The sequence below is a fragment of the Dipteris shenzhenensis genome, chromosome 8 (genome assembly GCF_047967505.1).
Source record: "Dipteris shenzhenensis isolate YYH24624 ecotype China chromosome 8, Dip_SZ_1.0, whole genome shotgun sequence".
In the NCBI taxonomy this organism is placed as follows: Eukaryota; Viridiplantae; Streptophyta; class Polypodiopsida; order Gleicheniales; family Dipteridaceae; genus Dipteris; species Dipteris shenzhenensis.
In genome coordinates, this window is record NC_141603.1 from 50,652,252 (window position 1) to 50,676,537 (window position 24,286).

At 46.0% G+C, this 24,286-nt stretch overlaps 1 protein-coding gene across 1 annotated transcript in view; it reads left to right on the plus strand.

The window, feature by feature from the left end:
- Nucleotides 1-24,286, plus strand: part of LOC147899634 (sodium/hydrogen exchanger 5-like) — a 166,935-nt gene that overhangs the window by 61,426 nt on the left and 81,223 nt on the right. Inside the window, exons 8-9 of the mRNA XM_087378415.1 lie at nucleotides 20,480-20,542; nucleotides 20,642-20,661. Of these exons, the coding sequence (XP_087234541.1) occupies nucleotides 20,480-20,542; nucleotides 20,642-20,661 (83 nt within the window). The remainder of the gene's footprint in view (nucleotides 1-20,479; nucleotides 20,543-20,641; nucleotides 20,662-24,286) is intronic.

The window sequence follows — 24,286 nt, forward strand, 5'->3', positions numbered from 1 at the left end:
AGCTCCCTCCTGGCCATCACCTCGCCAGCCCTTCTTGCTTCGCCATCAACTCCCCTCCTCGCCATCACCTGGCAACTCCCTTCTTGCTTCATCAGCTCCCTCCTGGCCAGCACCTCGACAGCAGCTTCCTTTCTTGCTTTGCCATCAGCTCCCCTCCTCGTTATCACCTGCCTCGCCAACTTCTCTTCTTGGACCTCATCATCAGCTCCCCTCCTCGTTATCACCTGCCTCGCCAGCTTCTCTTCTTGGACCTTGCTAGCTTCTCTTCTTGGACCTCGTCATCAGCTCCCCTCCTCACTACTCGTCATCAGCTCCCCTCCTCACTATAACCTCGCCAGCTTCTCTTCTTGCTTCGTCATCTGCTCCCCTCCTCATTATCACCTGCCTCGCCAGCTTCTCTTCTTGGACCTTGCCAGCTTCTCTTCTTGCTTCATCATCAGCTCCCCTCCTCCCATCCGCTTCTACTTGACACCTGCTTCGCCACCAGCTCCCCTCCCTTCTTGCTTTGTTTCTCTGGCGAAATTTCCTTCTTCATGCTCGAGAAGAAGCGCAAGTATAAGCCACGGTTGCCCAAAGATAAGCTCTTCACCCCTTTCTATACCACCATGATGTCCTAGGCAGCCTATGCAGTGCAGATGACCTCATCCATGCCTACAGCCTCTACAGTAGGGCCAACTTCATCAGCAGTGCCAACTACATCAGCAGGACCGACTTCATCAGCAGTGTCGACTTCATCAGCAGGGCCGACTTCATCAACAGGGCCAACTTCATTAACATTGCCGACTTCATTAGCAGGCCCGACTTCATCAGGAGTGCCAACTCCTTCATCAGTGCCGACTTCATCAGCAATGCCAACTTCATCATCACTGCCCACTCCATCATCACTGCCCACTCCATCATCAGTGCCCACTCCATCATTAGTGCCTACTTCATCAGTGATGCATTCAACCTAGCATCCCCATCTTGGCCCGGACATAACTATCATCTCGGATGGAGAGCCACCACAATCAAGACAGCAGCGGGAGGTTCTTTCCCGCTCTCAGAGCTCCAGTGCCTCTTCTTCCGACCATGGGGGCTCAGATTACACCCCCTCTGCACAGAGATCACATTTAGAGGGGTCGGGTGCGCCAACAGAGATACAGATCCCTTCAAAAACCACCCCTCCTCTCTCCCACATTCGGGTTATGTTTAAACCTCTTCTGGATCCAAACCTCAAACTATCCTCGGTGTTGACATCTTCAGAGATCCAAACTCTCTGTCTAACTGAGTTCGACAAGGTCATCTTCCCTCTTGTGGATGTGGAACTGTGTACAAAATTCACCACCCTAGGTATCTCGATGACTGACCCCTGATTTGAGTATGGAGGCTGCTGAACAGGACCCATTGGAAACTCGACCTGGCAAGGTTATTTTTGCTGGGGGTAAGATACCATTTCAAGCTGATTGTCCTCCACTGCCTCAGAATGATATGTTGGATATCTACTTCGCATCCTCCTCAGGAGATCTATCCACCCATGAGGCCCAGATAGAGGAACAGAGCTAGGATCACAAATGGCTTCTGTATGCATTAAAGTGGAAGCGGTCTCTTGTTTGCATGGAGGAGGACCTGGACTAAATTTTCACACTTCCGTTGCAAGAGACGCTCGCTTCCAACAAGAAAGCATCGATACACTGGCTCCAGTGGCAGCTCTCGAGGACCCAGAGCAGGAAGGGATGAAAGCAGCCTTCGAGGAATATGGCAAACTCATCGACATGGCTGGCTGAATGACCTATCGGGACAGGTATGCATGGGCTAAAATATGGCTCAGCGCATTATAGATGATAGCTTCATTCAGATGGGTGCCTCCCTCTTTAATACTACGGGTCAGGTTTGCAAGCTTCTGTCACAAAAGCAACACCTCTGCTTGGAACATGAGAAGCAGGTAGCCAACATGCATAAAGAATGGGATACAACATCACAGGTGAAAGAAGTGGAGTGGGGAGCAACTCTACAGGCAAGGGAGGCTGCGTGGAAAGCTCAGCAAGACGAGTTTCAGCAGTGTCTTGGAGCGAAGGAGGCAGAGTGGACAGCCAGCAAGAAAGTCTTGGAGGACAGTCATTCAACCCAACAGGCTGAGATCCAGAGGGAGCTTGCAGCCCTACAAGATATCTACACCTCACTGGCAAAGGACAAGCATACTGTGGATCAACATGTGGAGGTGGTGCAGAGTCAGATGAAGCAGATTCTCGAGGAGGAGGACCGTCTCCAAGTTTCACATTCCAAGTTGTAGAACGACTTCCATGGGCTGCAAACTGAAAATTCTGCACTCAAATTTAGATGTGATCATTACAGGTCTGGCTACCACAGATATAAATTCAAATACGAGGACATCCGCAACCTCATGGACACAGTTGCGGAGGAGGCAAGGACCACCCCTGGAACATCAGCACACCCCACCACACCCTCCCCCTCCCCCTCCTTGACCTTCATAGCTCCTGAATCTTTCATTTCGGCGTTTCTTTTTCCGAGCTCTGTGCATTTGGATTCTGCAGTTCTCATGTAAATAAAGGAATTTTGGAGTTGTATGGCCATGAGCTAGTTTTATTTCAGTTTTGAAAGTTGTATGGCCATGAGCCAGTTTTATTTCAGTTTTGCAGTTGTATGGCCATGAGCCAGTTGTATTCCAATTTTGGAGTTGTAAGGCCATGAGCCCTTTCTTTTTCAGTTTTGAGGATGTCACTTTCTTATTTGCAATTTATACTTAAAATTCTCTCACACAGAACCTCGGTCATTCACCGGGACGATGAATGATAGTGGCGGGGGATCTGTTGTACTCTAAGTCTCTGGTCAGGGACTCCCACCAAGAGTCACACCTGGGTCACATCATGGTCACCTCAGCAACATGCCAAGGTTGTTAGACCTTGGTCATACCTAGTCGCATCGTGTTCACATCTTGGTCACTCTAGAACAAACAGTACATGACTTGGACATGACTTGACATGACTTGGACATGACTTGACCTGGACATGACTAGACATGACTTGGATATGACGGGAGCAATACATGACTGAAGAGTACCAAACCTCAACCTCGACCCACCATAGTCAAAGTTGATCAGAGGGAAGTTGAGGGAAGTACTGGCGCAATGGTGCACGGGGTACACTTGGTGGTGCACATGGGAAGCAGTCCAACAATTAAGAGGTATAGGTGATGCACCAACCCTCGCAACCAACTAGTGTCAGGAGCACATGGAATAGACAGGAGTACACATGGAGTAGGGATTCACTAACTCAAAACAGGATGGAGTATTGCAGAAGCCATCAAGGACGAAGCGGCCGACAAACGGTGGAATGGCTAAGGATGCAGGAAGACATCCAATAGGAAGGAGGAAAGGAGATTTCCAGCGGGGGGAGCAGATGAGGAGAAGGTGAAGAGGGGGAAATAGAGGAAGAGGGAGGAGATTCTAGCAGAGGGGAAAGGCGGAGTGAGGGAGGGAGAGGTTAGAGTCAAGAGCTCACCTTATGTGTATCTTCTCCTAGTGTATCATCTCATGGTGTATCAGTCATCTGGCTTTCTAATGAACTATGCTACTTCCCATCTCTTCTCATTTCTCTAAGATCTCTTCCCGTTGTGTTCTCCTTCCCTTCGCTCCCTTCACCTAGTACAATGGACCCTATATCATGTGGTTGGAGTTCTGCTCCGTTCATGTCGAGGGTTGGCTTTTATGATGTTGTTCCACTTTAGTCTTCCTCTTGCTCACATCACTTCTGCACTTGTACCGCTTGCACATAGTTGACACCATCAACTAGCACTCGCTTACTCACCATCAGTGACACCTATGGCATGTCTGTCTTGCTTCTCGCACCAGTGGCCCTAGGCCTCCGGTAATACTTCCGAAAGTGTTAGGAACCCCCCTCCTTAGACAAGGTTTCCTTCAGGTTGTTTTTAATTCCTCAGATGCAACAGGTACAATGCTTCAGGCCAGTCTATTGGCACTGAGCTCCAGGAGTATCTCCTTGACACCTTTCTTGTTGGGCTTTGACCCTATGGAGGAGGATGGCCGGATATTTTCACTGTTCCTCAGATTCCCCGATCTCCCTCAGGTGTACCACCAACTTTTATCTTCCATTGGAGCCGCTTTCAGGATGGTCACCGAGATCCCCCCCCTTCTTGGGATGCCTTCTTCGGTAGCAGAGGCAGTCAGATCGGATGGGGTACCACGTGTTAGGGTCATTGTCGCTGACCCTAACCTTACAGATGACCACATCATGCTCCAACGTCCAAATGGCTCCTTCTTCAGGTAGAGAGTCGAGATCGCTGGGAGACAGGATCAGTGTAGGATTTGCAGGACCCCTGGGCACTTTGTCAGAGATTGCCCAAGGAAGGAAAAAAGGAAAAGACCTAAAAGGTCGATGGGTGTTGCGCTTTCTAGCACCACCTCGGCTGGACCTACTTCACGTTTACCTCATATCCTACCACTTCTCGTACTGCTGGATCTTCCACCTCTCACCCAGGACTGTCAGCTACAACCTCTTGTCCTGGACCTTCGACAGCGCGCACGGGACCTTCAGCATGTCCTGTTCCAGCCATCCCCCGTTGGGTGTCAGTCAGAGTTGTTAAGCCAGCTCCACATCTGGAGGCTACTGATGGCGCCACGGACCCTCCCTTACAGGCAGGAGATATACCTGTTTTAGTTCCTTGTGCTGATGAGGTTGCTTCTATCTCTTCAGATGTTTATGTGAAGAAGCTTTCTCCTAGGGAGCAAGCCTTTGCTGAAGCTCGTGCTGTACTCAAGTCTAATGCTGCTATTTGGCCGAGATCCACCAGTAGCAGCAGCCCCCCTTCCCTCTTGTTCCTACTTTTTCACCTCTTGATAGAGGCAAGGGGATTATTGATTCTACTCCTTAATCCACATGGATCCTTCGCACACCTATGCCAGGAGCATCCTTCAGGAATTCTTTTGCAGTTCTAGCAGACATGATAGAGTTTGATTTAGAGGAGGAGTTTATACCTTCTTCCCTTGGGGAGTACTTCATTCAAAGCACCATGGATAGAGCTTCCCCCTCTACAGGTGTGGGAGTACTTTCCTCAGTTGACTTCCCTCCTTTTGATAGGAGCTTCTTTTCCCCAGGAGAGGGATATCTCCACTACCAGGTTAGGTAGAGCTTTTTATTCGGCCTCTTCCTCTCGTCGATGAGGATTGTCAGTTGGAACGTTCAGAGTCTTGGAGGTGTACCTCACTACCTCCATAGGCAATTGATTCGTAACCAACTTCATCCAGGTGTTACCGGGGGCCCCATTGATGTCCTCATGATTTAGGAACACAAACTGGATGTCAAGGATTGTGCCAAGTCGGGTAAGCTTCGTTTAGGACATAATTTTTTGTCACCTGCCTTGGACACCAGGGAAGGTACTTGTATTTCTATTTCTTCTTCTATGCTACTCTTGGTGATTGGACATGGGATCATAGTCCAGTTCCCTCTAGAGTTTAGCGGGTCATTCTTTTGATTGGTGGGCATAAGGTTGTTTTCTTGAACCTTTATGCCCCCAATTCAAGAGGGGACCGTGCCCTTTTCTGGAAGGAGTTGCTTTCTTGGTCATGCATTGGAGTCTTGGATCATTGGGGTTGATTTCAACATGGTTGAAATGCCCACAGACAAAAGAGGTGGTAGGGAAAGTGGCTTGCATTCCCTAGAGAGAGCAGCTTGAAATGCCTTCCTTTTTCAGTACAGCGGCAAAGATGCTTGGCATGATGATGCTTTTCACACTAAGCCGTATTCACTCCTGTTTTCTTGGTCGAATAGGAGGGTGCAGATGCCTATCCATGCACGGATTGACAGATTTTATGTGGATGATTGGGCTTTGGACAGAGGTGGGACAGTATGCATTACACCTGGGGTGTCCACTTCATATCATTTTCTAGTTGTTCTGTATGTTTCAGATCCTGAGGTGAGGAGACGCTCTGTCAGTATCAGGATTCCATATGCATTCTACGCAGAGGAGGGCCTCACAGAGGCAGTTCTGCATACTTGGGTTTCTCACATGCTGCTTTCCTCATCAGATATAGCAGCAGCCCTCTCAGATATTAGCATCAGATATTATTGATCCGAATTTGCAGTGTATGGCCTTGCTCTGCAAATTTGTAGTGAGAGGTTTGATGCCTCGAGAGGAGCCTTGGAAGGACTTTTTCCTACGTAGCATTCAGTCTTGTACACCTTCCCACGGGGGAGATTGGATGGACAGTTCCAGATGGACTTTTACTTCAGCCCATCTTAGGTCTCCCTCTTCCCCTATCATGGCTTCCATTCTGAAAGCTTGGGACAGCTTCAGAGACACTCTTCGGAGAGTTACACCCTCCTCTCGTGAAGAATTAGATAGCAGGTAGTTATGTGGAATGAATGCATATTCGATGAGCATGGTAGATCACTAGGCGTGTCACATTATTTGCAGTGGTCTATATGGGAGAGGGGACCTGTTTCCACTGTAGGTGCTTGGAAGGCTTTTAGACAGCTTCCAGAAGATTAGAAACTCTTATCAGTTGGCCACCTCAGAGGGAGTGCAGTCAGGATGCAGCAGATAGAGGTAGCCATACCAACAGAGTGGATAGATATAGATGACTTTCCGATCACAGTGTCCACTTGATTGGGAGCCTTTTTGGGAACGGGTGTTCCTTTACAGGTCATTGCCTTGCGGGATGCGCATGAGGAGACCCTTGTATTTGATGTTCAGTCGAGAGGCAGACTTCTTAGATCCTCCGATGATATTCTTTTGGAGGTTGCCTTCCAACCTATTAGGATTGCAGGGTACATGGAGTGGGGCACGGATTCACAGTGGTATCTTGATCCTGACCCTGTTCTCCTGGCACTTGGGACTTGGAGACTCTGGTTATATGGTGGTTCTTCCATTAGGTTCTTGCAGTTGGACTGAGTGGAGTGGGAATGGATTGATGAAGAGCACCGAGAGAAGAGCATCCCTTTCTTTCGCTACACAGTTACAAATGCCAGGAGATTTCAGCTTAGCAGTAGAGGTTGGAGGCCCTCCAGAGCTTCTCATTGGGATAGTTTTCATATTTCTGTAGAGGTGCATAAAAAGTTTTGGAGGAGGCTTTGGAAATCCCTCAAAAATAGAAAGATCACTCTCTTCTTTTGGCTGTCTATTCATGGAGGGATTGTAGTGAACCTGTGGAGATCCAGGTTCAGGGCTGACCCTACTTGTCCTCGATGCCACGCAGTAGTCGAGTCAGTTCAGCATCGCTTTGGGATTGCAAACAGGCGAGGACAATTTGGAACGGTGTTGCCAGGATTCTTTGCATATTTCATAGAGCACCCTTCTTCATGACTTGGGGATCAGTGGCGTGGTTCTCTCTTACTGGACCTCAAGTGTTTTTCGAGGGACAGAACTCAGATTCATCCTTCATTATACGATGACACTGGAGTCATGCTCTCTCCAAGATGTTCCTTTCACTCCTTTTAGAGCTTCTCATGCCTCGGTAGACACATCTTGGGAGATTCTTGCTAGCATTGCAGCTTGGCATATTTGGAGGGCTAGATGTACGGAGGCGATGGAGGGTTCACAGGTTCACCCGTCCTAGTCTATCGCCAGTATATGGACTGATGCTATACACACACTGATGGCCATCTGGGCGAGTATGCAGGGATCCTCTAGAGCAGTTACTGTCAAGAGAGATACCTTTTTCAGAGTTTGGAGAGGATCTCCGTTCTTCTCTGAGACTATTTCATGGTTGAGGTGGCATTTTCAGCCTCCACCTTGGACTTTTGCTAGCTCTTTTTGAGCTGTTTTTTCTTTCATGCATGTCATGATGTACTCCCGCATTTGAGCTTGCTCTTGCGGCTTTCATTCATACTTAATGAAGTAATCTTTAAAAAAAAAAGAAAAAGAAAAAAAAGAAAGACAACGAGTACAATAGAATTTGCCTCGAACCTAAATCACCACTGGTTCACTGCAATCCCTCCATGAATAGAAAGCAAAAACAAAAGAGTGATTGTTCTATTAGTGAGGGATTCCAGAGTCTCTTCCAAAAGGATTTTTGCAAGTCAACAGAATCTTGAAAATCCTCCCCACCATGAGGAGCTTTGGTGGGCTATCAATCTCTAAGGCTGAGATAAAACTTTGTGGCATTACTGACCATGTAGCAAAAGAAAGGACATCAGCCTATTCCCACTCCTCGGGGTCCCACTGCAAATACTTTATGGGGACATCTCCATAGAGCCAAAGCCTCCATGAACCCAAGGGAATGTGATTTGGGTTAGGGTCTAAATACCATCCTAAAGCCCAAAAGCACAACTCCACATGACCTACAACCCCGACAGGATGGAATATATGTAGATATACAATCTGTAGACCTGGACAACCTGCCCCTAAAATGAACATCAAAGAGCAAGGCATCCCAATTTGATCGTCATAATTCCATGACCTGAAGTGGGATCCCTGTTCTCGTAAATGCCCCTAGCCAAGTAGACCAAGAGCAAGGCTTGCCACCTGCATCAACCCAATTCAGGGGTATAGCTGCATCAATTTGGTGAATTTTCATTTTAGTTCCTCTGAGGTGACTTACTAGTTGGAGTTCGGGATCATCTAAAAGGGTTTTGAAAACCTTTCATGACCCTACAGAGGCGGCAGGACCTCTCTCTCATCTAGATCACTGCATATAATGAGAGCTACCAAGTGGTATGCCATGGTCATCGGGTACACTGTCATTCCACATGATCGGCTACCTATCAATCTCTTCCTAAGAGGAAGGTAAAACTCTCTGAAGAGTATTCTTGAGGTTGGCCCAAGCTTTGAGGATAGCAGCCATTAAAGGGGAGGAGGGAGCCTTGAGATGGATTGAGGTGAAGATCCACCTAGTACTATCCATCCAATCTCCACTTATCGAAGGAGAACATGATTGTATGCATCGACAAATGAAAAAATTCTTCTATAGTTCCTGTCTTGGCACCAAGTTCTCTAACCACCATCTTGTGCTATGCTCTGCAAGTCTAAATCTATTATGTTGAGACTTCCTTCCCTTGTGGGAAGTATCAAGGTCTTCCAAGCCACACTAGCTTTAACCTCTAGTCCACTCTAAAGAAAATTCTGGTATGGCCCGTTTTAGCTAAGTGATACAATCCCTAGCATGGCATCAACAAGTGCAAACAAAACACAGATTCAGAGAGAACCAAAAGACTACACAGCCCGAAACAGACTGAACTTAGAACTGAACTTCCCCCCAAAACTCAGAAAACAGTCAGCCTCAGAATACTATGAACCCACAGCCCACACTCCTAAGCTTCCATCAAGAACAACAGCTCGTAGTTCCCACAAAGCTGCAACAGCGCCTCCTCCTCTCCCTCTCTATCAGTATCCAGAAATCTCCCACGATCAAATCAACATAAGATCACAACCATGTCAAAGAGGCTTCCGATTCCTTTAGGATAGCTTCTCTTCCCTCACAAAGCAAAAGATCAGTGATTGATGAACATCTGCAGCAAGCATCAATTGCCCAGCTCCTTTAGGACAACCATCATCGATGAAGGTCACGATCCATTGCGCTTTAGCATGCAATTCCTTGGTTCCTCTATCTCTTTGCATACGGAGTTCATGAAGTCTCTGTCGCCCAAAATCCTTCAGCTAGCAGACAACGATACACAGCTATGCCTTAAGCTGTGCTAATCCATAGATCATCACCAACTACGCACAAAGCCAACAGAAGAAACTTCCATCAATAGCCCTGCTGCCTTTATTTCTCACGGAGAGATTAGCTCACATTTATGGCGTCACCTGCTCAGCCATGTAGCTTCCTCAATCAGAAAAAACAGAGCCCTTCCATATGATCTCAGCCAGACCACGATTCTCTGCATCAGCTCACGTGCAAACAATGACTGTCCTACTACGTAGTAGCTATGCTCAGCCAACGAACAACAGCTTGTAATCTCTGGAGATCCCCAGAGCCAAGGTCTTCTCAGCGCGCACACCCTCTTTCATCTACGAGACCCTCTCAATTTTTCGTCGTCCAGCCTTCTCTTCTCGGAGCCCCCCTTGCATCGTAGATCCTTCAGCATAAAACCGAATCAGCTCCCAGCCGCCATCTCCACGTAGCTCCAACTCACTGCCTAGAAGCTCCCCTTTATCCATCACATAGCCACCTTTGCATGAGCAGGATGCCTTCCCAATCAGTCCAGCCACCTCAGCCTAATTTGCCACCTCATCAGTGACATTTTACCACTCTCAAGACATTTCCCCCAAATCACATTAAATGCACATTTTGGACCTTCAGTCACACAATTCCCACACACATTAGCATGCACATTAAAGCTTGCATGCAACCCCGTACACACACATGAAAAGCCCCTTGACATGGACACCATAACATATCAAATTCTTGTAACATGCAAGTGCACATTGACTCAGGAAAATATAAAAAAACCCTTCATGACTTGACTTTACATGACCCCAAAAACATTTTGCTTGACCACACACTGGACACCCTTGCTTTGGAAGTCTGGTACAACCACATTGCATTTCATCATTTCCCATGAAGTCCTTGCAAAACATACTTTATTGTCTCAAAAAAACTATACATCAATCCGTCATGCTTGTGAAAGAAAAATCCACAAATGCCAAAAGCCCACATCTACCCTAGATGTGTACAACTATGTGCCTACCCACAACTATATATAGTGCTCAAAAACTTGATACAAGTTTTGTCCTATCATTTTGCCCATCCCCCAGTCTGCAAACATTTATGTCTTGCAGATAGGTGTATATAAGATTTGCATTTCTTCTAAGATATCCTCATCCATGAGGTCTTCCGGCTTGTCTAGTTTCATCACAGTAGGTCCACTGCTGCCCACACTCATGATCCTATGAAAGTATTTCTTTAGTCTGAAGCCATTGACTCTATTCTTATGCTGTTGACCATCCAAACCCTCAAGTTGGTATGAGCCATTTTTGAACTTCTTCATCACACGAAAAGGTCCATCCCATTTGGTCACAAATTTCTTCTTGAAGGTTGAATCCAGACTACTGTTGTATCTCAAAACTAGATCACCCTCCTCGATTTTCTTATCTCTAAATTTCCTGTTTGCTCTCTCTGATTCTCCTCTTGAATTAAAGCATAATGTTCCACCGCCTTTTGTCTGTCTAGTTGTGCTTTTTGCAAATCCAATACGGTTTTGGAAAGTAGAATTTGAATCCTCATTTATCTTCATTAACACCTGCAATGCAGGAATTTCTACTTCCAAAGGTAATAGAGCTTCTTTCCCATAAACAAGATGAAATGGTGAAAACTGGGTGCCTTCTTTTACTACAACTCTGTAAGCCCATAAAGCCCAGTGCAAAGCAAGATCCCACTCCTTCTCATAGGTTCTCATGATCTTTCGCATGATATTAGTACACACACCATTAAATTTTTCATTCATCCCATTACATTGAGGGTAATAGGGACTTGCATATCTGTGTTTAATCTTCAGATTACCACATAATAGATCCATCAGTTCACTCCTGAAACCTGGACCTCTATCAGAAAGCAACTCCAGTGGCACACCAAATCTACAGCAGATATCCTCATACACAAATTTACATACAAATTTTGCATTGACAGCCTGTACTGCTCGTGCTTCAGCCCATCTCGTCAAATAATCCACACCTGTCAACATATAACAATTTCCCCTGGCTGTCATGGGTAGAGGACTAATGGCATCTATTCCCCATTTCTCAAAAATATTATAAGCAAGCATGATATTTGTGAGTTATGGATGTAAGATCCTCTTACTCATTTGTTGACACTGTAGGCATGACCTGCACCAATGTCTTATGTCTCTCTGGAGGGATGGCCACACATATCCTTCTGTAAGTATTTTCCTCAGCATGATTTTGAAAGCAAAATGTCCTCCACATACTCCCTCATGATTAGCTTGTAGAATATGAAAAACTTCCTCATGCTAGGGAATTCTTCTGAGCACCAGATCAGCCCCTTTCATGTAAAGAACATCATCTATCAGACAATAAGAAGTACAGATTTTAATAAATCTGTATTTTCTTTGTTTCGGAACTTCTTCAGGTACTTTACCAATTAACAGGAAGCTTTCCTCACAAGCCAATGTCTGCCTTCCTTTGTATGAGGGCTCCTGCACTCCTATTGCACCAACATAAGCTGCTGTAATTTCCTGCGCAGCATCATGTGCATTTACATTCTTACCTCTTTCAATATGCTGGAGTGTCCAGGCATCCAATTGATTTAACAGTTTCTTCACCGCGCTTATCCATCTTTTGAAATGAACATGCTTAACCTTCCAGACACCTAAAATTTGCTTCACAACCAACAGAGCATCTCCCTTAATCATGAGTCTCTTAATACCAAGACTAATGCATACTTTCAAACCTTCAAAGAGGGCTGCATATTCAGCGTCATTATTACTACTGGCTTCGAGCTGAATTCCCATTTTCCAAATCTCCGTTCCTCCAAGATCATAAATGACAATTCCTTCTGTACTTTTATTTAAACTTTTTTTGTAAGATCCATCAAAGTGTAAAACAAATGCATCCTCTAGCACTTTTTCTTCATTCATGTTCGTGTTCTTCTCCACATCTTCAACTAAAATAGGTCCTTCCTTATAGGTGAGGAGATCAGCCAAGGAAGCTCTGGTAGAGTTCTCAACCAAGAAGGTAAAAGAGTACTCCTGTAACTCTACTATTTATTTAATCATGCTCCTGGAGATGTTTGTACTATTCAACATATGAGGCAGTAGTGACCATGAGGTGACAACCACAAAAGGCCTGGACAATAGATAAGACCGAAATCTCCTACAGGCATACAAGAGGCTAGCCAGGACCAATTCAGCTACTGAATACTTCCTCTCTACTTCACTCTTCACCCTACTGGCATAGTAGACTGGCTGGCCTCATATATCTGGAACCCTCTCCCTGTTGCAAAAGAATAGCACCAATAGCATTTGGTCCTACAGACGGATTCACATAAAAAGTCCTGGAATAATCTGGTGGCTTTACACTTGAAATATGAGTAAGGATTCTTTAACTGCCTCAAACACCTCTTCACTCTCTGCCGTCCATTTCAGAGGCTCAGATTTTACCACCTGCTGAAGAGGATACAAAATCTAAGATAACATATGAATAAATCTCGACAGATACTTCACCTTTTGGAGAAAGGTATGCAACTACTTGGTATTCTCAGGAGAGGACAGCATAACTAAAGCTTTCACTTTACCTGGATCTGGCTCAATGCCATTCTCAGATACAATATGCCCCAATATTTTAATGCTGGTCCGAGCTAACTGAGTCTTCTTGGGATTTAATTGACCACCATTATTATCAATCTCATAAAATACGTGATCCGGCTTTCCATAGTGGTCCCTTCTTCCGCTGTAGACACAGATGTCATCAATAAACACTTTACAAAATTTATCCAAGAAAGGTGATAAAATCAGATTTGAATTCTCCTGATAGTGCGAGGGGCCGTTGGTAACTCCAAAAGGCATTTTCCTGTAACAAAAACAGCCCCAGGGGGTAATGAAAGTAGTCTTGATTTGATCTTCCTGGGCTATGGCTATCTGGAAGTACCCTGAATATCCGTCACACAAGCTGTACATTTCATGACCCACCACTTTATCAAGAATATCATCCAGAAAAGGCAGAGGATAGTGATTTCTCTTTGTCACTGCATTCAGAGGTTTGTAATCGACACAAACTCTCCATTTGTCTACACCTTTTGGCAGTATGACCACAGGACTTATCCAATCAAAGTGAACTACATGATAAATTATCCCTACCTTGAGAAGCTTATCTACCTCTTCCTTCAGCACATCTCTCTGTTCCGGGCTTAATCTCCTTATTTTCTGAAAAACAGGTTTGACACCTTCCTTTAACTCAATCCTCAGAGGCTTCCCTTTAAATCCCTTGATCTCCTCATAAGAGGTGATAAACAAATTGGGGTATTTCTGCAACATCTTCAAATATTCTTCTTTCTCCTCAACATTGAGATCAGGATTCAATGATTGCTCAATTAACACCTGGGTTGATTCTTGAGAACATTTGGGTTGCATTAAATCCTTGATAACCTCAAACCTATCCACCTCTTCCTCACTGAACCCTACTGCTCCCACAAAATCTACCTATGAGTCCTCGTCTACCAAATCCACCAATGCCATTGTTCCTTTATTCCTCAACCACGGCCTTCCAAGAATCAAAGGATAGGCTCCCAACCCCGCAGGCATCACATGACAATCCACTCGACATGAAACACTAAATGTTTCAACCTCCAGGCCAGGTACTATCCCTAAAGTCTTCACCTTGGAGTGGTTTACTATTCTGATGCGATAACTAGAGGAGCGGGATATTTCGGCTCATTGATTCCTCGCTGCCTCCCTGTCTCTTAAGGATGCCTTGATGCAGTAGCAGCCCTGCTCTATCTCTATTCAGGCCGACTTGAACCGTGCTCTATCTGTGTTGAAGCTCGCAATTCTGAAGATCTCCAATTGATTCCTCTCCACCAACATATGAAGATAATGCTGCAGCAATTCAGTCGTCATTTTGACTGCCACAGGCCCTGTTCGTGACCGATTTCCTGCCCAAAACCCTAATTTTCGCCCCTTTACAATTTATGCTCAACTTCTCAAATTTTTTGGGTGTTTTCATGATGTGAGGGTTCCCAACCGTTGAACGAGAACTCTTCTGTCAGAAATTTAGAAAAGCCCCAAATCTCAGCAAACCCTAATTTCTGACAGAAACCCTAATTTCCCAATTTAGGGATTTTCTGAAAATTTCCAGCCCTTTGGCAAGATTAAAGACCCCTGCATGTAATTCCATTTGGGATTTCACCAAATTCTTTTAATTTCATCACTTTTTGGTACTTCTATTCGGGATTTTGCTCCCTTGAGCATTTTTCGCTCAATTTTGAGCTACTTCTCCGCATTCGGTGACTCTCCGATCGACACATTGATAGTCATGACGTGATCTCCATTGGTAGTTGCTCCTATGGCCTTCATCGACACATCATTCGAGGGCATCCTTGCATGGTTCTTCACTGACATACTTCTCCACATAAGGATGTGTACACTCTTGTGCAGTAGCTACTTTGGGCTCATGGGTTGTCTACCCTTGCTATGCATACAATGAATGAAATCTTTATATTTTTATATGTTTGAGTTAAAGGTTCTCTGCGTTGAGTAGTCCCTCTAAAATGAATGTTTGAATCTCTGTTTTTAAAAAAAATGAATGTTTGAAGAGTCAATACAGGTCCTCTACCTTGGATAGTCCTCCTAAAATGATGTATTTCTTTTATATTTATGGTGTGTGGCTCCATGTCCCTAATTAGTCCGTGGAGCCAAGAGGGGGATGTACTGTGGGAGCCATGTATTGGCTTTGATAGGTCTATTTATCAAGCTTGGCACGTGAGTTCCAAGATGTTGGTGCATTAGTCTCCTAGACCTCTGAGTTGGCCACGCATCAATGCATGATGAACCTCTGAGCCATGTTAGTTGAACCTCTGAGTCTATATACCATGCTCACTAGCCTCTGAGCCATGCTCACTTGCCTCTGAGATAGCATGGGAGCCATGTCTAGTTCTAGATCTTCATTGTCATGTTATGTTCTTGGTTCCATTCCAGTAGTCACTCACCTTTCCTCCATGGGGGAGTGTTAGGAAATGGAGTCAATATGAGTTAGTTTGGTGTGTTCTAGTGAGTCCTAGTCTAGTGTGTCCTATGGATGCCACGTGCCACATTGGCCCATTGAGAGTTATCCCATGTGCGTTGGTGTTCATATGTGTGTGTGCGCTCTATATAAGAGCTGTACTTGTCTACAAAAATGATTGTATTGGGTATTTACTCTTATGGCGATGCGAGACTTCTACGCAATTTAGAGTAAGGGGGGATGACGAGGGATGATGAGTCACTATCACATGGGAGGTCTTGGATATTTGGACGACTTGTTTGCAATATTGCAGTGGAGGGGGGATTGGTCTACTCCTTGCGTGTTGGGTCTCACACTCTTTGCTCTGAGGGGGGATGTTGGAGAAATCATAGTCAAAGAGTGTGTACTAGGAACTAGTTCATGAGTCTTTGTGTGAGAGTGTGCCATGTGGCATCTTGGGAGTTATCCCCTATACATATGGTACTTGTGTGTGTGTGTGTGTGTCCACTCTATATGAGTGTTGTACTTTCACTTGTCACATCAATCAACTCAATTGGAGCTTTTGGTCATGTAATTGATTTACTTTGGTTCTTGCCTTTCTTTCCAATTCCATTTCCTTTCATTTCTGTTATGTTTCCTTTCTTCTAGCTCCCTTGCCTCCTTTCCACCTTCTTCCCGTTCCTTCAATCCAGACGGATTCCCGTGTATGAAATGCATACTTTTCTGCACATAAGTCCCAGCAAGGCGCTTCTTAATCCAAGCATCTTTAGGCCTTTTCTTCTCTTCCCTTTGTAGGGTTGCTAACTGCCAATGAAGCCCCATCTCCTATATGAGGATCTCATGTCTTCTGGTGTTAGAAATAGTATGATAAAAATCACTAACACCAAATAGGGCTGCTGTCCAGGTGAAGGAGATGACACTCCACCTTGCAAATGAGAAGTCTAAATCTGCAAAACATCTTCTATGAGGCCCTCCTCTGCATTTGGAATCCTGATACTGGCAGAGCGGTGTCTCTCCTAAGGCTAAGAAATCATGAGAACCATCGGAGCGTAATCATACTGAGCCATCTCTGTCTAATGCCCAATCGTCAACATATCATCTGTATAGGTATCTATAAGCTAGTGTTCGACCATGAAAACAGAGTGAGCGACGTAGAGTGTGAAAGGCGTCACCTGTTGAAGTATCTCTACCACTGTACTAGAATGGGAAGGAATCCCAAGCTAATCTTTCCAATGAGTGGATGCCACCTTCTCTTCCTCCCTTTTTATATCTAAAGGAACTCTACCATGTTGAAGTCCCTCCAATAATCCATTAGTTTGTAATGGGGCCCAAGAAGAGAAGTTTCTTTTAGAAACGGACATGATCCCATTTTGTTGGTGGTGGAAAAAGGTTCAGGAGACTAAACTTATGCCCCTAATCAAGAAAATGATCCTATGTTCTCTGGAGGGTATAATGATGCCGTGTCCAACCACAAAGGGGAGAAAGGAATCTGAAACAAAAATGCATGTTTCCCCTCTAGTGCCCAACGTAGGAGACAAAAGCACAACTTGAAAGCAGTTTACCTGATGCAATCTCTGGCATCTAGTTTGTGTTCCTAAATAAAAGGAATGTCAATTGATTCCCTAGTAACACTTGGATGGAGTTCAGCTGCCTACAGTAGCAATGAGGCACACCATTACGGCCATGTATGTTCTAGCTAAAAATCCTGATCGACGGGGGAAGTAGGGTGGAACACCTTACTCAACCTAGTGGCGGAAACAACTCCCTCCTGGGTAGAGGATCTCTTGGAATAATAGAGAGGAGGGAAATCCACACGTGAAAGAGTCCCCACAACCGTGGATAAGGACGCTTTATCGATAGAAATACCAAGAAGTGTGTCTCCAAAAGGTAGATAGTACAAACTCCATCGATACAGATGGGAACCAAGAGCATGAGAGACACTGAAAGATAATGGGCATGCAATGACAAGCAAATGAAGCAACAAACATAGATCACAATGAATTTAAAGAGTGTGGATAGCAATGATGCTACGAAAGGAACGATCGTGATAGCGGAGGTATTAGAAGAGGGAGAAGGAGAAGAGCCTTTAAGCAATGAGAAAGATAAATTTCAAGGAGGTGTTGGTGCTTATGATAGAAGAAATATCTGGAGCAAGAGGTTCAAACTATTGAGCATGGGTGAGGAGCAAGCTATCATTATCTCAAGATCAAGCCAAAGGAGAGAAAGAGTTCCTTTGAGGCAAGAACGGTGACAGAGTGCCTAAAATCCATGTCTACAAGGATGAACAAGAAATAGAAGTTATTCCCTTCACTCGAAATGAAAGAAGAGTGAATAGTTGAAGAGGAAGGGGCTGCTCGAACAGGGATCGAGGCTTGTGCCTGGGAGAGGATCTGGAGTAACCACATGAATGGCCTCGTTCAAGGGTGCGCCCGGGGCATTGCTAGTAGCTACGACATGATCAGGCTCATGGACATCACTAGATGCAACCACAACTAGGATAGCAATATCCCCGATAGGTCTAGAGTCTGAGGCAAGAGGAGTGCCTTCCTGATTTGCAGCTGGAGGAGGAGCAACAATTCTATTGTCCCCTGTCAAGGGGGGCCAATGCAGGGCAAGCAGTAAAGCGGAAAGAGGTGGTCGCGCAGCTGGTATCGGACATGTAGGAGGTGCCAAAGGAGCTCTCCATTGAGGACGAGCAGGAGCCGCACTAGAGGATTTCTTGGATCTCTTCTTCTTCTCTGGGCAATCTCTAGCAAAATGCCCAAAGGTCTTGCAAATCCGACAGTGATCTTGTCTGCCTGCTATCTCAACTCTTTGCGGAAAGAAAGAACCATCAAGACCTTGAAGCACAATAATAGTCATCTAAGATGTTAACATGAGAAACATTGATGCTAACTCTAGGGATACCATCAGATCTGATCGCCTCTGCTACAGAAGAAGGAAGACCAGGGAGGGGGGGATCTCTATGACTATCCCAAATGATGCTCCAATGGTAGCGAGCATACGATGGTAAACTTGAGTGGAAGTCCAGGGAATCTTATGAAAATTGAGGTAACATGTCTGGGTCAGACCGAAGGTTAATGGAGAGAGAAAGATCCTTGTAGAACGAAGAGCGGATTCAATTGTAACATTGTGCTCATGGCATCCAGAGAATCAAAAACCACTTGTAAGAAACCTCATCCCAATAAAAAAACATTTGGAAGGTGGAGGGTGAGGTCTTAAGAGGAAGTGCGGCAAGCATCCATGATCTGGAAGCATGTACCCCATGGACTGTGCAAAGAGAGTAGTGGAGCTTTCAACCTCCACATCCTTTTTTAGCTGCAGCAGCTCATCTTTTGAGAAAATGATTGTTTTCAGGACAAGTGGAAGCTGACGAGGACTGCATGAATGGGAATCCATTTGACAATTAAAAGTTGGAAGGCCGACTCAAACACAAAGAGGATCTGTAGTGGTTTTGCAACGGCTGGAAAAAGGGGTGAGAAGAAGGGAAGTCTGAGGAAAACTAAGGGGAGAGGAATCCTATGGGAGAACTAAGAGAAGGGAAGGGGAAGGGTATAGAGCACAAATCCTAAGGGAGAACTAAGGGAAGGGGAATGGCTGGGAATGGAAAGAGATTGGATTCTAAGGGAGAACTAAGGGGAAGGAGGGGGCTGGGAAGAAGAGAGGTTGAGGGGGGGAGAGGCGCTGAGAGTAGTTTGAAGCTGAAGGAGTAGCTTTTTGGGAACTGATTCTTGCTGCTGTTGAAGTTGAATTTGGAGCTGTTGAGACCACCTTCTTGGAATGGTATAAATGTTTCTTTGGAGCAGGTCTAGGAGCAACAAATGGCCACGTTTTGAAGCAGCTATCCCCAGACAGAAGTATACCAAAACTGTACCACTTGAACAGCTTGCCTAGCCCAAAGAAATCAACAATTTGGAGCAGCTTCTAGCCAGACAGTCCTGGGAAAAAGTCACAATATTCAGCATCGGGTCCTAGAGCAGAGTCGCAATATGCAGCAGCAGAAATCAACGGCAGAAGAAAAACAATTTTTGAGCTTCTTTTCCTGTTCGTGGAAAAATGATTTTCTTTGGAAGCTCCTGTTTAAACGAATTTCTTTGTCAGCTCTTGGAAAAACGAATGTCTTTGACACTCCTAGGAAAATGAATTTTCTTTGGCAACTCTTGGAAAAACGAATTTCGTTGGTAGGTCTTGGAAAAAACAAATTTCTCAGCTTCTTTGGTGGCTCCTGGAAAAACGAAAATTTCAGCTTCTTTGGCAGCTCTTGGAAAAATAGAGTTTCTCGGCTTCTCTGGAAGCTCCTAGAAAAACAAATTTCTTAGCTTATTTGACAGCTCTTGGAGTGGAGAGGGAGAGAATGAGGCATGAAGGCTGAGAGGATGAGGAAGGGCTGAGAGGGACAGAATCTAAGCTAGGAAGGGGAAGAAGAAGCACGACGGGGAGTAGGCTGCTGCTCTCCTGGGCTCTACATCGGAGTGTTCACTCTCCTATATCTGCAATCGTTTTCTATCCTCTTGTGTATGTGCAGGTATTAAATTGATATACAATAGTTATTGGATAGTGAGACTGTTTATGACACGAGCACCAGATCCTCCCTTGCACACCATGCATTGCATTTTTATGTTTATTCTTTTGTCATCATGAAGAGGTAAGTGTTACGTAAGCACCATCTCACACTCGAAACATTTACTTGCATTTGAGAGACAAAGATGTGATAAGACACTGTGTTTCAAGTTCATGATTAATTTTGGAAATTGATTATTTTAATCAACATAAATATAGATTGAAAAAAATCACATTTAATATGGAACCTCTATAAATAGCCAAGGAAGTTACTCTAGCTTGAAATTGGCAGGAATTGGGTGCAGATGTGAACGTATATGCATATGTATTTGGGGAGTCTGTACTAAACGATGCAGTAAGTTATGTTGTTTTTGAATTCAGCTTATCAATTGTGCTATGGGCAGAAAAGAGGACCAAGTAGTTTTATATAACATTTTCCACATATTCCCTGCAGGTGGCAATTGTCATGTACAAGTACGTAATGCTTTGTTTTGAAGCAATTCTTATTTGAAATAACTAAAGCACTTCTTTTGTCACTCTCTATCTAATGCATTTATATATAAAAAACAATCTTTTAATGTAGAATGCAAGTGTTTAGGTATTCATGTTAATGGCTTATATTGTAGTTTGGAAAATCCTGATGGCTTATCTTGTACGTCCCCCCACCGCCCCGGCCCCCCCACTCACACACAGTTTTTTTTGTGAAATCCATGTATGTTTATATTACAAAAAGCTGCCTCCAAAGAGGAGACATGCAATTACAATATTAGAAGATTTCATTGTAAGACAAGTCCATGTATGTTTATATTACAAAAAGCTGCCTCCAAAGAGGAGACATGCAATTACAATATTAGAAGATTTCATTGTAAGACAAGTAAACATAGAAATCTATTTGATGAACAGACAAGCAATCATAAAGGGAATGCTTGAGCGACATCCAGAAATAGTGAAACATGGAAAAAGTAGAATCTCCAAAGACTCTATGATTTCTATCTTTTGACAAAGTCCAGAGTCCCCAATATCGAACCCATGTGAAAAAAAGATTAAACCCGTGCCTCCATGGGTGAACGTCCAAGAGCCAAAAAAGCTTGCAAAAGCAAGCAGTAGGAAACCGTGCTCAGGGACATTGTGGAAGAAAAAGCAGAAGTCATGAGTGATAGGGCAATGTTAGAAAAGATAGAGCAAAGATTCCTTGAGAGCTAGACATTTGTGACAGATAGCAGGAGCAATATGTCTATGCGCCAAGAGTTGGCCAAAGGGAATAACACCAAGCATCACTCACCACCATAGAAAAACCTGTTAATGGAGAGGAAGTTTGTAGGACCAAAGCTGCTATCTGCAATCTTTTATGCCACCATTTGGCATTATGATTCATAGACCAAAGCTGATTTTTCCGATATAAAATCCAAGGAGGAGGCATCAAAACCATTTTCCCCAGTTGGAGCAGCATGATGAGCTTTGAATTTCTTGATGAGATTAAGTACTTTGCTTCATGGCATTATTCAAAATCATATTCAAATCATAATAAATTAGATGAGAGGCATATTCAGCTTCCTTAATTTGCAATGTTTACTTAATTTCTATCACATATTAAATTCATTCCTTTATTGTACCACAAGACAAGAAGGTTAGCCTATATTGGCATTTTTCAGAAAAAACTTTGAATGTGTTATTTACAAAATATTGAAACACAATATCATGGAAGCATCCGTAAGGGCTGAGTGGCATGACTCTGGCAGTATTAAATCCAATCAGCAACATGATAAGCTCCAACTTTGGTACTGGTAAAAAACAATGAAGCATCTAGGAAAGATAGTGCCAAAGGGGTCGATAATGCAACCATACTGCTTGGCTGCCAATGGAAAGGATAATAAAGTACCATCAGCATGAAGCACATTCTCATCAACTGAACACTTTTGGATGAAATAAAATAAGAGTGCCTGGTTTCCTAAAATGCAAGGGGACGATTAAACACCTTTGACCCATGCAGACTCTCAGCACATAAGGAATTTCCATCAAGAGAGTCGTGACCAACGATAGTCACTCCTAAGATTGAAAGCCATAAGAGCTCCTATTCAACCAGCTCCTGCGAGCCCTCCTCCCCCTCTCCGCAGCCTCTACCTCCCTACCTTCCTCCGCCTCACCTACGCCCTCGCCTCGCGCCCCTCGCCCCTCGCTCTCGCCCCTCGCCCTCGCCTTACGCCCCTCGCCCTTGCCTCGCGCCCCTCGCCCCTCGCCTGCCTCCGCCACCACGCCCTCGCCTCGCCCCTCGCCCCTCGCCCCTCGCCACCATGCCTCGCCTCCACCCTCCGCCCTCGCCTCCGCCGCCGCCCTTCTCCCTCGCCTTCGATCTCCGCCCTCCGCCCTCGCCTCCGACCTCCGCCCTCCGCCCTCCGCCATCGCCCCGACCTCTGCCCTCGCCTTCGACCTCTGCCCTCCGCCCTCGCCTCGCCCCCCCGCCCTATACCCGCCGCCTTGCCTCACCCCGCCATCGCCTCCTCTTCCTCCGCCCCGCCTCGCTTCGCCTCGCCTTATCCTCCTCCGTCACACCCAGGCTCCATCCCTCGTCTATCTCCCCCCCCCTTTTTTGGTGGCAGCCTCTTCCTCATCGGAGGTCTCGCAGTTTGTCTTGGCGGTATGGCGGCTCCCTGCCCGGAACCGGAGGCCCAGCCGGACCCTCCCTCTACAGATGCCTACCGCGTGATCTTGACAGAGCAATAGTCGTCTCGGGTACAACAGGTTGCCAATGACTTTGCCCTCACTTCAGTCTATGGCAGAGTCATTGGACACTCTCCCTCCAGACCAGCCATCAGGGATTGGCTTCAATCCACTCTTATGCTAGAGGATAGCCACATTGAGGAGGTGGCCCTTATGGGAAGGGGCGTCTTCTGGCTTAAACTCTCTACTGCGAAAGCTACGAGCAACTTGATTGCTGGTTCCCCCACATCTGTGGATGGAAAGATCATCATGATAGTCCCTTGGTACCGAGGATTCAGCGCAGCGGACTTTGATGCTCGTTTTCGCATACCTCGCCACCCAGTGACGCTAGTTTTTCTAGGCCTTGCTGCTGAGTTGCGGCTGATAGTCAGGGACCTAGGTTCCCACTTTGGTTGGGTGATGCATGACACTTTCGTCGACGCGGTTGCTGCGGCAGGAGCTCCCAGAGTCCGTGTGGCTGTGGCAAACCCTGCGTCCCTCCCTGCAGTGATTGAGATCGTGACAGATGCTGGTAGCATTACTCAGAGCATGGTAGTCACAGGACAGCCAGGCCAGTGCCTGAGGTGTCACGGCTTTGGGCACCTGGCTGCTGCTTGTCCATGCTTCTCCAGCTCCTCTCGGCCCCCCCCCGCTCCTCCCCCACAGCCCCCTCCCCCTCCCTCCGAGCAGCCACGTCAGGAAGAGTAGAGGCAGTCGAAGTCCGGTCCAGAGGTGGCTGGCAGCTGGACCGAGGTCAGAAGGAAAAGAGGAAAGAATAAGAAGACTTCTGACAAAGGCAAGGAGGCAGAGGTTACCCAACCTGCAGCAGCGCCTCAGAGACCTGACAGGCAGCCGCCCCAGGGTACTGGGAGAGCTTCTTCTTCGTCTGTAGCCCACCCTCCGCAGCCTCAGGTCTCCCTCTCTTCCGATCCCCAGCTCCCTTCCACTCAGCCCCAGCCCCTACCCCAGCCACAGCCCCCTTTTCCCAACCCGCAGCATCAACCCCCGCCTCTTCCTCTTCAGCCCCCTCCTCTTCCTCTTCAGCCCCAGTCCCAGCCCCTTCCCTCCTCCCCCGCCCCTCTCAGCTCTTCCGCAGTGTCAGCTGCACCGGTGGTTCCTCAGCCGCGTGCAGCCCCCACTCCCCCTCTTCCGCCCCCCCCCGCTAGTCGCTTCCGTGGAGTCTGAGTTGCCTACTCCTCAGCCTCCTTCCCCTTCCCCACCCCAGGCAGGGCACCCCGAGACTGCACCAACCCTGGAGTAGTCTTCCTTGTCTGCTAGCCCGGCCCCCTCAGTTGCAGACTCTGGCGGGCCTCAGCTCCAGGAGAGAGAGCTTCCTCGCGACTTCTACAGGTCCGGTCCCTGGGATTACTTGGATGTGGCCGACCTCAGGACCTTCCCAGCT